Source organism: Anarhichas minor, unplaced genomic scaffold, assembly GCF_050575085.1.
Source record: "Anarhichas minor isolate MPS153535 unplaced genomic scaffold, ASM5057508v1 ptg000006l, whole genome shotgun sequence".
Taxonomy (NCBI): Eukaryota; Metazoa; Chordata; class Actinopteri; order Perciformes; family Anarhichadidae; genus Anarhichas; species Anarhichas minor.
The window spans coordinates 2,948,403-2,964,214 of record NW_027466452.1 but is presented as its reverse complement, the minus strand read 5'-3'; the positions used below and the strand labels follow the sequence as shown (position 1 = coordinate 2,964,214).

At 41.8% G+C, this 15,812-nt stretch overlaps 1 protein-coding gene across 1 annotated transcript; it reads left to right on the top strand.

Annotated features, from left to right (window-relative positions):
• Positions 1–870: 870 nt before the first annotated feature.
• On the top strand, positions 871–14,357 carry LOC142935151 (myosin-7-like). Its single transcript, XM_076079320.1, has 37 exons — positions 871–1,071; positions 1,867–2,010; positions 2,882–3,038; positions 3,136–3,163; positions 3,276–3,381; positions 4,869–4,961; positions 5,082–5,145; positions 5,285–5,383; positions 5,494–5,597; positions 6,279–6,417; positions 6,499–6,617; positions 6,785–6,934; positions 7,060–7,230; positions 7,319–7,628; positions 7,719–7,786; positions 7,882–8,087; positions 8,174–8,297; positions 8,397–8,533; positions 8,637–8,892; positions 8,971–9,213; positions 9,295–9,471; positions 9,570–9,715; positions 9,812–9,902; positions 9,986–10,375; positions 11,068–11,194; positions 11,285–11,403; positions 11,497–11,693; positions 11,775–11,958; positions 12,043–12,208; positions 12,292–12,416; positions 12,510–12,818; positions 12,900–13,103; positions 13,192–13,488; positions 13,577–13,681; positions 13,771–13,866; positions 13,950–14,084; positions 14,337–14,357. The coding sequence occupies exons 1-37, from the start codon at positions 871–873 to the stop codon at positions 14,355–14,357; spliced, it is 5,808 nt and encodes a 1,935-aa protein (XP_075935435.1).
• Positions 14,358–15,812: the final 1,455 nt, after the last annotated feature.

Sequence of the window (15,812 nt, the reverse complement as noted above, 5' to 3'; positions counted from 1 at the left end):
TAGAGATAGAGAGGCTATGTTTGGGTGAATGACAGACAAGTTCTGCAGGAGAAAGTTCCTGGCACTGCTCCCGAAAAGTCACACTATTTTGACGTGGGTGTGGAGGGCAGCCAGACATCATGAGAGCCTTCGAGAGCCCTGTCATAGGTGATGAAAGTGATGGCGATTACTACAATGTGTGTGTAAAGAGTTATGTGGAAGAAGTGTAGCTGTTCAGATGTGTGTGTGTGTTAGTCAGTAGGTCAGGGTGGTACCCTTGGCCTTGTAAGGCAGGGTTATCTGGGGTTATATATTTGATCCCCGTCTGCCCTGTTACAGTCTCAGCAGCAGCTTCCTCTTCACCTGGCCTCCGTAAGTCTGCACAACTGGCTGTATTTTTCTATTCATGCTGTATTTTTCTGTTGTTTAAACCGAACGTAAATATATACGTGATGGAAGGTACTTTTCTTTTGGAAGTATATCTAACACTGATAAAATCAGATACACTTTTAAACCTTTTCACTAACTAGTTTGAACTAATGATCCAAAATACTAAATAATGATGTTAGTAAGCTACTGGAATTCAGACTTAATTCATGTTGCAATATCTTATTCATCGTTTTCTCTGCCCACTTCAGGTCACTGAGGTATTCTGAAGTCTCACCTGTCATCTGAGCTGAATCCACCGGTAAATTCTCCTTTCCTAATGCTTACATAGCATTTCATATCGTAGACTTAGACACTGGTCTGACTATGTACTTCTATCCAAATCCAAAAAATGATTTTCCTTGAAACCAAAGGCTGAAAAGTAAAGTCAAAATTTATGAGGTTGAAGTATGGGATACGGACAGAGTGAACCTCATCTCTACCTGTGTGTAAATCAGTGCAGCCATGGGGGATTCAGTGACGTCTGTGTTTGGGATGGCTGCCTCGTACCTGAGGAAGTCGGACAAGGAGCGCATGGAGGCCTCCACGCGGCCCTTCGACATAAAGAAGGAATGCTTCATCCCCGATTCAGTGGAAGAGTTTGTGAAGGCGACCATCGCTAGCCGAGATGGCGACAAGGTCACCGTGGAGACGCAGCACGGGAAGGTCAGAGGTTACATTTTATTGTTCAGGCACGTTTATATTATTAACATCGCATACTTTTTTTTATCATTGCTGCAATGATAGAATTACAACCTGAAGCCTGACCTTAACATGTATAAAACCTATACAAAACCTGTATAAAAATAAGTGTTGGCACGTTGCTCAAATACAGTCATTTTAATAATGTGGGGGTAACCAGAAGAAAGGCTGGAGACAGAGTTTGTAAATTGGTGGTGAATATAAAAGTTATGTCTGACCCACAAACATCAGTGTGAAGGCAATTACCTCACATTGAATACATTTTTTCTGTCTCCAGTAAGAATAAATAAGAATAAATTGTATAAAGATAAAGCTGTCAACAATGTGCGGCAGGCTTTGTGTTACACACACAGGGTGGTACATGCAGGAAGCAAAATCAGCAACAGAAACCTTCTGAACGGCTTACTTGCTCATAAAAATACGACAACACACACACACACACACACACACACACACACACACACACACACACACACACACACACACACACACACACACACACACACACACACACACACACACACACACACACACACACACACACACACACACACACACACACACACACACACACACACACACACACACACACGTTGCTTTTTGTCCAGTTGGTGTTTTTGTTTTGTTTTATTTCAGATTTTACTTTATATATGTTGTTTTGGCTGATGTGTCACTGTAATTGACTTCACTTGTTCTGTAAACACTTTTTCACTCCAAAAAAATAAAAATGAATCCAAGAAGTGCATTAATGTTCCTTAGACTGTGGTGGTCAAAGCATCCGAGGTTCTGCAACAGAATCCTCCAAAGTTTGACAAGATCGAGGACATGGCCATGTTGACCTTCCTCCATGAACCAGCTGTGCTATTTAACCTCAAAGAGCGTTATGCGGCATGGATGATCTATGTGAGTAACCCACAACCCAAGAAACAAGTTTTATGTATGCTGTCACTCATTAAAGATGTGTCCGTGGTTAATTTTGCACCTATACTTAAATAAATATTGTTGCAATGGCATTAGTTCTCTCTATAAGTTGTGGACAAAAACAAAATAATGGCAAATGGTTGATGTGGTGTAATTTACGGGATACAGAGCTTAAATATAACAACAAAAACGATGTGCTTTGTAAAGATACAGTGGAGTAAAGTCTACCTCAGCAGAGTATGAAGTGTGTGTCGTTATCCAAGCTTCTCCTTACTTTGCCTTTTTTTTTTACTTACTTTGCATGTTCGTTTTCTCCACTAGAGATCTGAGGTTTCACTCTTTTTACTGACTCAAGTCTGTAAAAAGTCACTTGAGTCACGTAGCGGAGCAGTGAACAACTTAACCCAACTCTGAGATATAGAAAATAACTCTAATTTAACACTGATTGAAAATCGATCGAGTAGTAGTAAACTATTAAAAAGGGATACATTAAAATGCATGGACAGTTGAGTGTCGGCAGAGTGTGGCATGGGACTTGTGGGTGAGTGAGTGAGTGATTTGTGCATTGAGTCAGACCCTCAGCTCAGGGCAGAGGCCGGCTCCTGTCTGTGAGAAAGATTACTGAGTTAAAAACCATTGCCAAAGTTGACGGCATTGTCGAGGAAGTGTAGCGCCCGCCCTCCAGAACCCCCTCAGGTAAACACTTGCCATTGTTTGCACCGTTAGCATTGTTAGCTGTTAGCTGTTGCTGTCAGCCATGGCCATGTTGAGAGCAGCTGAGAGGCAACATAAATGCTCAGAATCCTGTATATTGCACCTATAAAAAAGTAATCTTTTTTTCTGTGTCTCACAGACCTACTCTGGACTCTTCTGTGTGACTGTCAACCCCTACAAGGGGCTGCCAGTCTACAACCAAGAGGTGGTTGTTGCCTATAGAGGAAAGAAGAGGGCTGAAGCTCCTCCTCACATATTCTCCATCTCTGACAATGGCTACCAGTACATGCTGGCAGGTAAAACCTAATAACACAAATACCGTTAACTTCTGTTACATGTAATGATGCTGAGTCTTTATACTAACAAAGTTGTACTCTATGCTTGTTTTTGTAGACCGCGAAAACCAGTCAATTTTGATCACGTATGTAATGTCTTATACTTGAAACGCATAAATGACACTATATGCTCGAAATAAAAAAAAATATTCTTCATTACGTCACTGTAGGTTTTTATCATTGACTTTCCAATTTCAGTGGAGAATCTGGTGCAGGAAAGACTGTCAACACAAAGCGAGTCATCCAGTATTTTGCAAGTATTGCAGCTGGAACCGTAAAGAAAGACCCCAATGCCAAGGACAAGGTAAATAAGCTCTGTCAAAGGTGTGAGTTGTCAGAGGGGTTCTGGTTAGTCTTAAACTGGCTAAAACTACAGATGACGCTACTACACCTTTTCACTGAAATACAATATACTTGTCTTACTTGCTTAGTTAAATTCCTGGTGTAAAGTAACAACAGTGCACTGGCGACAAATCAAACTTATGTCAAATAACAAATTCACCAACAACGGCTTAAACTCTCTTCAGGATTTCCACTTTTAACAGCTTCTGTGTTGCATAAGTTGGAGGTTAAGAAGTTCCTCAAAATTTCATAAACTGCCGCTAGAGGTTGCTGAAGTCTTCTATGTGTAGCGTGAAACATTAATAACAGACTAGTGCGGTGCACGTCCGGAATGGGCTGCTTTAGTCGTTTGTCGAGAACCGGGGTAGTGTAATGGGAAAATATGTCATAGTCTCATGTGAAGGTTTACAGAATGTAAGTCCTAAAAGAGCAGACACCAAACTGTAGTTTCAGTAATGACTTTAATTAGTTTAGTATCCAGGTGTCTTGTTATCTGTTATCATTGTGCACTGTTTCTTTCTTCTTCGTAAGACAGAGACACAGAGAGGCCTTGACTAACAGAGATCCTCTGTTTGAAATACTTTTGACTTCCTTTGCTGACGCGTTATCTGAAGTTGTAAAGGCGTAAACCTTTGCATGCAGATATGATGTGTGAGGGTAAAGAATGTCTATTCTGTCTCTGCAATGGTCATTTTAACGATGTCACAGTGGCTTCAAAGGAAGCATCTGTTGTGAGTTTAAACTGTTTATTGTAAGGCAAACTGTGAACAAAGGGATTTGCAAACACGAGATAAAGCATCTTCCTGACTGTCTTAAATGAAGTATACTAAGGCTCGAAGGATGACCTGCCTTTTATTGTGTTCTTTGTGTATTCTTGTTAGCTAAGCAGATAACAGGAAGCTGTCTGAGTATAAATGTTCATGCATTGTGACTGTTAGGCAGAGCACTCATACAGATCACTGCAATGTGTCTGTGAGACTGTTCTCTTTGCTTGCAAGCAAATAAATTGACTTTACAAACCTTGATCGTTCATCAAAACTCTGTTTTACTTTATATTGATAGAAAACCTCCACTTTCTTCTCCCGACTAGTCATAAGAAATATTCCACAACAGTAGCTGCTTGCATCCGCCAAGTGTGAAGTTGATTGGATGAACAGTTCTCTAGATATGCGAAGGACAGTCATATATACAAACACAGACAGACAGACAGAGAGACAGTCAGAGATTCCTTCCTTTATAGTTAGATGATGCTGGTACAGCACAACCATCTGGCCAAGTTGCACCACATTCGACACTGCACTCTTTTGTATCTTGAGCAATCCAACTGCCTAGTGTTACATTGATTGGATAAATAGTTCTCTAGATATGGGGAGGACAAAGACACACAGACAGATAGAGATTCCTCTCTTTATAGTTTGATTGAGCATATGCAATGTTCCTTTTTGACAGGGTACCCTGGAGGATCAAATCATTCAGGCCAACCCTGCTCTGGAGGCCTTTGGTAATGCCAAGACCATCAGGAATGACAACTCTTCCAGATTTGTGAGTGTCTAACCTTTATGTGACTAAATTGTGAATATTATATATTCAGTTTCCATAAAAACACAATCAGTGGAAGGAGCAGATATTAAGGTTTTCTTTCCAAAAACTGTATCCTTTCAGGGTAAATTCATCCGAATTCATTTTGATGCCAGGGGAAAGGTAGCCTCTGCTGATATTGAAACATGTAAGAACAAACACCCTCATCCTACATTCACTAATCCTGTAAATGTCATCTTATTCATGTTTTATGGCATACAGTAGTAATATAGTTGACATGACAATGACAATGACATGACAATTTTTCTGTCTTGTTTTTGTCACAGACCTTCTGGAGAAGTCCCGTGTGACCTTCCAGCTCAAGGCTGAGAGAGATTACCACATTTTCTACCAGATTCTGTCCAACAAGAAGCCTGAACTCCTGGGTTAGTGGCTCAGCGGTGGTTGGCCACCACTGAAAGAAAAAGTGGAAAACAAATGGAAAACCATAGCTGTCATTTGCTTTTCATTGTTCCACTCTCTCTCTGTCCTCCAGAGATGCTGTTGATCACAAATAATCCCTATGACTACGCCTTCATCTCTCAGGGGGAAACCCAAGTGAACTCCATTGATGATTCAGAGGAACTGATGGCAACAGATGTCAGGCTCTCACTCGTTCCCTTTTTTTTCACAATCATACATTGAACTCTAATCATAATGACACAATGAGTTACATGGGACTCATATCGAAACAACCCTGTGTAAAAAAAAAATGCAGGGGGGCTGTGATGGTTTAGTGACCGTCATAACAATGACATACAATCCACAAAGTCCAGGAGGAGTAACAGATTAATGTGTTTAAAGACTTATTAGATGCCAAAAGACTGCAAACAGGTTTATAATAAAGTTTTTTCCATCTCTAGAAAGCTATCACGGCAGCAACTATTTCATCTTTTCTCACAACGATCGCGAGGAATACTGTATGGTTAAAATACGGTATGGTAGAAATACGGTATGGTAGAAATACGGTATGGTAGAAATACGGTATGGTCAAAATACGGTGCAGTAGAAATACGGTATGGTAAAAAGAAGGCGTTCAGGTTAGAATGTGATCTACCAGGAATGTGCACTTGCATGTATTTGATTGGACAACAATCTTGCTGGGGGTTTAACCAGGTTAAAATTTTTTAGGACGACCGTGTTCTTTTGCAGGACCTTTCTGCGTTCTGGCAATATTAATGAAGGAGGGTGCTGCATGTTTTTAAGTCACAAATTTATAATTTTGGTCAAAATTATATTACCGGCACAAATGTTTAGAAGTTATCATGTGCTCCTCCAAAGGAAGCCTTTGACGTTTTGGGATTTACTCAAGAGGAAAAGAACTCTGTATACAAGCTGACTGGTGCCATCATGCATCACGGCAACATGAAGTTCAAGACCAAGCAGCGTGAGGAGCAGGCAGAGGCTGATGGCACTGAAGGTGAGACAAGCTCTGTTTGTCAGGTTGGCTCAGAACCAACCAAGCGAGACACTGTTAACAGCCTTCACTTTTCCTTTTCAGATGTTGACAAAGTCGCATATCTGATGGGCCTGAACTCTGCCGACCTCATCAAAGGTCTTTGTCATCCAAGAGTCAAAGTAGGAAATGAGTGGGTCACCAAGGGACAAAATGTCGCTCAAGTAAGAAGCAAAAAAGTCAACTTAAATTGTTGTTATACACAAGGTTCTATATCCAGGAAAACTTTATGCTTTCTATATGACTACTTCTGAAGAGACTGAAAAGTTGCATGAAAAAAACGTTTTATTAATTAGTATGCTTGATATTAAATATGTTGCCTGTCCCCAAGGTGACCTATGCCGTTGGAGCTCTATCCAAGGCTATTTATGAAAAGATGTTTTTTTGGATGGTTGTTAGAATCAACCAGTCACTGGAGACCAGGCAGCCTCGTCAGTACTTCATTGGTGTACTGGACATTGCTGGATTTGAAATCTTTGATGTAAGTTAACTCATTAGCACACAATAAACCAGCGCACTCTTTCAACAGCTAACAAACATTAGCAACATGTTGCTTAACATTTTCATGCCTGATTTAATTTCTGTTCAATATCGATGTCATTCCAGTTCAACACCTTTGAGCAGATGTGCATCAACTTCACCAATGAAAAGCTGCAACAGTTTTTCAACCACCACATGTTTGTGCTGGAGCAGGAAGAGTACAAGAAAGAGGGCATTGAATGGACTTTCATAGATTTTGGTATGGACTTGCAGGCCTGTATTGACCTGATTGAAAAGGTAAGAGACTTGACTATTACATGTTCAGACATACATGAAGATTGATTGATTTATTTTCTTCAAACCGCTCATGTTTTTGTCCCTTCAGCCCATGGGTATCATGTCCATCCTTGAAGAGGAGTGCATGTTCCCCAAAGCCTCTGATGCCACCTTTAAATCAAAGCTCTATGACAACCATCTGGGGAAATCTGCCAACTTCCAGAAGCCCAGAATTGTCAAAGGAAAACCAGAGGCTCATTTTGCCCTGATGCACTATGCTGGAACTGTTGATTATAATATTGTCAACTGGCTGGTGAAGAACAAGGATCCTCTGAACGAGACCGTTGTAGGACTCTACCAGAAGTCTAATCTCAGGGTGTTATCTGTCATCTTTGCAAATTATGCTGGAGCTGAATCAGGTACCTTGGCATGAATATCTTGTTTGGAAATTGCATGTTTTTCTTGTCTTGCTACACTTACTTACACTTTCAGGTTATCTTTCTGAACAGCTGGGGTTGACAAAAAAGAGAAGAAGAAGAAGGGATCATCGTTTCAAACTGTGTCCGCTCTTCATAGGGTATTGTGATTTACTTTTTAAATTCTTGGATATGGTATTTTGTTTGATGCTAAATAATAATAATAATATATGCTTTATTATATTAATATCATCAGGAGAACCTGAACAAGCTGATGACCAACTTGAGGTCCACTCATCCTCACTTTGTCCGCTGCATCATCCCCAATGAGACCAAGACTCCTGGGGCCATGGAGAACCCTCTGGTGATGCACCAGCTGCGCTGTAACGGTGTGCTGGAAGGCATCAGGATCTGCAGAAAGGGCTTCCCCAACAGGATCCTCTATGGAGATTTCAAACAGAGGTATTATTTAATTTAAGTCAGATACTGTACAATTCCAAACAAATGTTAAATAATGTCCTCCAAGATTTATTTTCTTTCTTTTCCAGATATCGCATCTTGAATCCTGCCGCCATCCCTGACGGCCAGTTCATTGACAGCAGGAAGGGAGCTGAGAAACTTCTTGGGTCTCTGGATATTGATCACAATCAGTACAAGTTTGGACATACAAAGGTATCATCTGAAGTTGTTCTGACATTGGGGAAAAGTGAAACATTTTATTTGAAGATGAAGAGGATGGCAAAAAATTAAAACACCTATTGGGGTTGTTAGGTGTTCTTCAAGGCTGGTTTGCTGGGTCTACTTGAGGAGCTAAGAGACGAGCGCCTCTCCAAAATCATCACTGCTATTCAAGCCAGATCCCGTGGTCTGTTGTCTCGTATTGAGTATCAGAAGATGGTGGAACGCAGGTAACCTTTGTGTCCAGCTGATGTCCAACGATTCAAAGATTAATGGTTTGTGATTTGTACAGCTAACTAAAGCATTCTATTATATTTAAAATGTGTATTTTAGAGAAGCATTACTAGTGATCCAATGGAATGTCCGTTCATTCATGGGGGTCAAGAATTGGCCCTGGATGAAGCTCTTCTTCAAGATCAAACCTCTGTTGAGATCTGCTGAATCAGAAAAGGAGATGGCCAACATGAAGGAAGAATTCCTGAAGCTGAAAGAGGCTTACGCAAAATCTGAGGCTCGTAGAAAGGAACTCGAGGAGAAAATGGTCTCTCTTCTTCAAGAGAAGAACGACTTGCAACTCCAAGTCCAAGCGGTGAGAATCCCACTCTACTGCCATTTTCTTTTGAACCTGTCATGAAGGTATGTGCTAATGAGATCAAATGTTTGTCAGGAGCAAGATAATCTTTGTGATGCTGAGGAAAGATGCGAGGGGCTGATCAAAAGCAAGATTCAGCTGGAGGGTAAATCCAAAGAGCTGTCTGAGAGACTGGAGGATGAGGAGGAGATGAATGCTGAACTGACTGCTAAGAAGAGGAAGCTGGAGGATGAGTGCTCTGAGCTGAAGAAAGACATTGATGACTTAGAGTTGACTCTGGCTAAAGTGGAGAAAGAGAAGCACGCCACTGAGAACAAGGTATGACATCTAACTTAACCATTTGCTTCATATCAGCAGCTTAATGCGGCATCCAGTAACCCATCTTTTCTTGGTTCATAGGTGAAGAACCTGGTGGAAGAGATGGCTGCTCAGGATGAAATCATTGCCAAGTTGACCAAGGAAAAGAAAGCCTTACAGGAAGCTCATCAGCAAACGCTGGATGATCTGCAGAGTGAAGAAGACAAAGTCAACACTCTGACCAAGGCCAAGACTAAGCTGGAGCAGCAAGTGGATGATGTAAGAATCCATATCAAAATTGTACTACTTAGATGATATTGTAAGTATTGATAATCAAGCAATTCACAAATGTTGTAATTACATTTATTTGCATTAAGCTTGAAGGATCTCTTGAGCAAGAGAAGAAGGTTCGAATGGACCTTGAGAGAGCCAAGAGAAAGCTGGAGGGCGACTTAAAGTTGACCCAGGAGACTGTGATGGATTTAGAAAATGACAAGCAACAACTCGAGGAGCGCCTGAAAAAGTACTAATTCATCATGACATTGTTAATTAACTTTGGTCATTTAATACAGTGTACATGGTTTCAATTAGCTAACACTGGTTTAAAAAAATGCTCCAGGAAAGACTTTGAGATCAGCCAGCTGAACAGCAAAATTGAAGATGAACAGGCCCTGATTATTCAACTCCAGAAGAAGCTGAAAGAGCTGCAGGTACAAACGTGCATTCGTGGGTCTTAAGGGAACGTTAATGTTTTCCCAAAGTATTGCTACATTTTGACACGTTCTGACACTAGGCACGTGTCGAGGAGCTGGAGGAAGAGCTGGAGGCAGAGCGAGCTGCCCGAGCCAAGGTGGAGAAGCAGAGAGCAGACTTGGCCAGAGAGCTGGAGGAGATCAGTGAGAGGCTGGAGGAGGCCGGTGGAGCAACATCCGCCCAGATTGAGATGAACAAGAAGAGGGAGGCCGAGTTCCAGAAACTCCGCAGAGACCTCGAAGAGGCCACTCTGCAGCATGAAGCCACTGCTGCCACACTCAGGAAGAAACAAGCCGACAGTGTGGCCGACCTGGGAGAGCAGATTGACAACCTGCAGAGAGTCAAGCAGAAACTGGAGAAGGAGAAGAGTGAGTTCAGACTGGAGCTGGATGACGTGGTCTCCAGTATGGAACAAATAGTAAAGTCTAAGGTATGTGCTCATGACGATGCTCAAGGTAAATTTCCACACTGGTGGAACTAACTGACAACCGTGTAGTAAACTGAATGATGACTGTTTAATACCTAGAGGTGATGCAACATCAGTAAACTGTGACCAAGAACACTTCCAACTTAAATCTGTTGTTCTTATCAGGCTAGGTCTGCGATAGGCAAAATGACGAACTAGCAATAAGTGTGCCAGAAATGTTGAAGTGCCCTTTCATCAGCATGCCAAATAACCTCTTTCACAGCCATTGGCAGTTGTGCAGCCTGTAGTTATGGTAGTTCAATTGATCTTTTTCCCCACCCGCATTCAGCAAAGACCCGTCCTACTCTGCCTCTGATTGGCTAGTTGATTGGCATATTTTTCAAAAATGTATAATGCATATAATGCACATTATATGGATGCAATACAATTACAAATCCAACAATTACATTTTGATGCAGTGTCATTTTTAAAAAGAATGTTAATCTTAATGTTGAAACAGGCACACATATTAACAAGAGAATTGAATTGGAACTTTATATTAAAAGCGTTGCCAAACTCTGGGCTAGTTGGACCAGACAAATCATAAACTCTTCTATCCCTCTAGGCTGGAACTGGGAGTGCAAGGTAGTATATACATGTCTAATGTTGAAAAGTAGTAAACAATGCCTGTGAACTATGGTTCATTTCTTTTGCAGACTAACTTAGAGAAGGCCTGCAGAACTTTGGAGGATCAAATGAATGAATACAGGAACAGGTATGATGAAAGTCAGAGATCTCTTAATGACTTCACCACCCAGAAAGCCAAGCTTCAATCTGAGAACGGTCAGTGTTACTCTTTTCACTTGAAAAAATAAAGTTTAAACATTTAACGTAGAACAATGTAATTATAAAACCAAAATTTTGCCTTTCTAGATGAGTTTTCAAGGCAGCTGGAGGAGAAAGAATCTCTTGTTTCTCAGCTTACCAGAGGAAAAAATTCCTACAATCAACAACTTGAAGATTTAAAAAGACAACTAGAGGAGGAAATAAAGGTATGAAAATGACAAAAATATATAAATTATTTTTACGTTTCAAAAATAAGTGAATGTCCGAGAGAAATACCCACATTATCAATATTCATCCAGGCCAAGAATGCTTTAGCCCATGCAGTGCAGTCAGCTCGTCATGACTGTGACCTCCTCAGGGAGCAGTATGAGGAGGAGCAGGAGGCCAAGGCTGAACTGCAGCGCGGCATGTCCAAGGCCAACTCTGAGGTGGCTCAGTGGAGAACTAAGTACGAAACTGATGCCATCCAGAGAACCGAGGAACTGGAGGAGGCCAAGTGAGTAAAACATATTTTGACCGGAACAATTCAACAAAGTTTAAAAGCAATCAACCCTGAATCAATTTTATCATAATGCAGGAAGAAGCTGACTCAGCGTCTGCAGGATGCTGAGGAGGCTGTTGAAGCAGTGAACGCTAAATGTTCGTCTCTGGAGAAGACCAAACACAGGCTGCAGAATGAGATTGAAGATCTCATGGTGGATGTGGAGAGGTCTAATGCTGCTGCTGCTGTTCTGGACAAGAAGCAAAGAAACTTTGACAAGGTTGAACTTAGAATACATCTGGCACCTTGGCTCCTTTAGCCGGACAATTAGAGTAGAACTGACCTTTAAGCATACATATTTCAGGTGTTGGCAGAATGGAAACAGAAGTATGAAGAGTCTCAGTGTGAGTTGGAGAGCTCTCAGAAGGAAGCCAGGTCTCTGAGCACTGAGCTCTTCAAACTCAAGAACTCCTATGAAGAATCTCTTGAACATCTGGAGACCATGAAGAGGGAGAACAAGAATCTGCAGGGTAATATATCGGCGATTGTGTCTAAACAGGTAATAGATGCTAATTGTGTGTGCCAACTTAAATACAACTACTTTCATACACAGAGGAGATTTCTGACGTCACTGAGCAACTTGGTGAGGGAGGAAAAACCGTTCATGAGTTGGAGAAACTCCGTAAGCAGCTGGAGCAGGAAAAGAGCGAGATTCAGTCTGCCCTTGAGGAAGCTGAGGTAAGACTAAAATCTCAAATCCTCAGTTTCTCAAAAGGAAGCCGTGAGTTGGAAAATGTATAAAGTTTGACAAATTCCTGATGTCTATCTCAGGGTTCTCTGGAGCATGAGGAGGGCAAGATTCTCAGAGCCCAGCTTGAGTTCAACCAGATTAAGGCAGACATGGATCGTAAAGTAGCTGAGAAAGACGAGGAGATGGAGCAGTCCAAGAGGAACCTGCAGAGGATGATTGACACCCTACAGAGCTCTCTTGAGGCAGAGACTCGCAGCAGGAATGAGGCTCTCCGTTTGAAGAAGAAAATGGAGGGAGACCTCAATGAGATGGAGATCCAGCTGAGCCAGGCCAACAGGCAGGCAGCTGAGGCCCAGAAACAACTTAAGGCTGTTCATGCACATCTGAAGGTAAACTAAGGACACACATTTTATTTTTTCAAGCACCTTACTATGGAATCGTTGTAACCGGAGGTTCTGAACTTCTTCCAGGATGCTCAGCTCCAGCTTGATGACTCTCTGCGATGCAATGATGATCTGAAGGAAAACAATGCCATGGTCGAGAGACGCAACAACTTGCTTCAGACTGAGCTGGAGGAGCTCAGGGCTGCTCTGGAGCAAACGGAGAGAGGTCGCAAACTTGCTGAGCAAGAGCTGCTGGACGTTAGTGAAAGGGTGCAGCTACTGCACTCACAGGTAAGATGCCGTGGATATCAATATGTCCTAGCATGTTTGTTTTACACGCACTGTTACAATGCAAATTCAACTACTTATTTAAAACTAGAACACCAGCCTGATAAACCAAAAGAAGAAGCTGGAAGCTGATACATCCCAGCTTCAGACAGAAGTAGAAGAAGCGGTGCAGGAGTGCAGAAATGCTGAAGAGAAGGCCAAGAAGGCCATTACTGATGCTGCCATGATGGCAGAGGAGCTGAAGAAAGAGCAGGACACCAGCGCTCACCTGGAGCGCATGAAGAAGAACATGGAGCAAACCATCAAAGACCTGCAGCACCGTCTGGATGAAGCTGAACAGATCGCCTTGAAGGGAGGCAAGAAACAGTTGCAGAAGCTCGAGGCCAGGGTGAGTGTTTCTCGTGATGTGTTATTTTTGGCAATTATGGCGAAGGAGTTATTAGGTGGGTTATCCAAAACATATTTTCCCTGACCAGGTGAGGGAGCTGGAAAGTGAAGTGGAAATGGAGCAGAAGAAAAGTGGTGACACTGTGAAGGGCATCCGTAAATACGAGCGCCGCATCAAGGAACTGACCTATCAGGTTCGTAGCATGAAGCTAGCTTCATTAATTGGCATGTGTGGTTAAAGTTATTCAAAAAGAAAAATAACGTAATAACCTTATTCACAAAGACTGAGGAGGACCGCAAGAATATTGCCAGACTCCAAGATCTGGTGGATAAGCTGCAGCTGAAAGTGAAAGCCTACAAGAGAGCTGCTGAAGAGGCTGTAAGTGTAGAGATGTAAGTTTTGATCCGGCTTCTTCCTCTTTCAATGTGTAACTACATATTTATTTTGTTCATCCTAAACAGGAGGAGCAAGCTAATGTTCATCTTGGCAAGTTACGCAAGCAGCAGCACGAGCTGGATGAGGCTGAGGAGAGAGCCGACATCTCTGAGTCTCAGGTCAACAAGCTGCGTGCCAAGACCCGTGACGCTGGCTCCAAGGTTTGAAGCATGCACTCTGCAGCAGGTGCACAGCGCCTCACCCTACCACATGCTGCTCTCTGCTGGCTGCATTTAACACCTTGCACTGCTCTTCAAGCATTAGCACAAATACATGTTTGGTACATTGCAGAGTTTCGGTTTGTATTAGTCTGTTAATGAATACGTTGCTTTGTGGCATTCAAGCATTACTAATCTGAAGCCCTAACAGCTGTTTCTCTTTTTCTTTCTTTCCAATTTCCCCGGCTGTAACAGAAAGGGTTTGATGAGGAGTGAAGCTTTGGAACCTGGAGAAATCCTTTTGCCGGCTGTGTGATGTAGATTTACAACCAAGTGCTCGGCCCACATTGAGTTTCCTGAAATTTCGAGAATATAGTTTTAATACGTTGAGAAAAAAGACATAAATTGCGATAATTCATTTTTAATTCAATTAGACTAAAGTCTTAATAATCCCCCCCAAAAAACTTGTATTAGAAAAATGAAGACGTAACTTTAAGTCGAGATTTTCATACTCGTGGTAGCAAACAGATGAGAGCGGTGTCGTCAAATGATTGATGTTTCACCAATCTTATTATGAGAGTAAGATGAAAGCAGTTACATGATGGATGAGCCAATAACCAGATGGGTTTTGTAGCAGCAGCTGGAGCTCAGCAGTGTTCTGATTTTCTCCAGACAGCTGAGAACAGAGTTCCGTCATGGTGCTGATGTGAATGATGTGATGGCAGCCAAACTCTACCTGTCCTACAGTCTACTGTGCATTATGTTATTACTCTGCACTCTGCTGATATGATAGCACCTCATCTCACCCTGGGACTCTCTCTGGATGAGACTAGGTTTAGGGAAGTGTCTGTGCACTGCTCTTCACTGGAGGTGGAAAACTGAAACTAACTGTTTAAAAACATCATAAATCTCACCATTGTGTGGCTAATTGTCCACAAAAATGTAAACTTCACCACCTCCGATAAAGTGCTGCACACAGCTGGATTCCTCAGCTTTTCAATGGGAAGCGTCCTGGAGTAGAGAGACCCAAACATAGCAAGGGTGACTGAAAGGGAGGGAGGAGCAGAGGAGACGTGACAATACGGTCCAAACATCAGTCCAAATAACTGTAGGCCACAGTAGCCTATGGACTGTCAAGAAATGCTAAAACATGCCCCTGCAATCCAACTATAAGCATAACATACTGTATGCGTAGAAGCAACCTTTTCTGTTTTGACTTTATTCTCAAAATATTGAGAATTTTTTTCATGAAATATTTCAACTTCTTTCTTGTAATATGATGACTTAATTCTCGAAATCTCAGATCTTTTTTTTTTCTAACAGTGGTTTTAAGACTCCATCATATATATCCCTAAACTATTAACTATTCACAGCCTGTAGTGCTTAATAAAATCTCATCAAGCTGTTGCACAACATTGTTTTCTTTCATTTAATACAAAACAGCAACAACGATTGTGTTCATGGAACTTTGTAGAGGAAATACTGTATTTAAAGTAACTTAAAGCTGCAGTTGGTTATTTTCATAAAAATAACTTTTAGTCATATTTGCTTAAACTCAATATCCTGACAGTAGTACAGGAGACTGATAATCTGTGCTAAAATCAGCATCCTCTTGGTGCTCCTAATGGCATTTGCAAGATTCCACCACGCCCAAAGGAAAACAGCCAATCAGAGCCGAGGAGTCTCTTGACTTTGTCAATCACTGTCAATCACACTGTCACTAGGCAGGGC

Excerpts from the sequence above, each read along its gene's own strand:
- LOC142935151 (XM_076079320.1), top strand. The coding sequence starts at position 871 with ATGGGGGATTCAGTGACGTCTGTGTTTGGGATGGCTGCCTCGTACCTG. Across the intron at positions 3,382-4,868 it reads ACCCCAATGCCAAGGACAAG|GGTACCCTGGAGGATCAAAT; the intron begins GTAAATAAGCTC and ends CCTTTTTGACAG. Across the intron at positions 4,962-5,081 it reads ATGACAACTCTTCCAGATTT|GGTAAATTCATCCGAATTCA; the intron begins GTGAGTGTCTAA and ends GTATCCTTTCAG.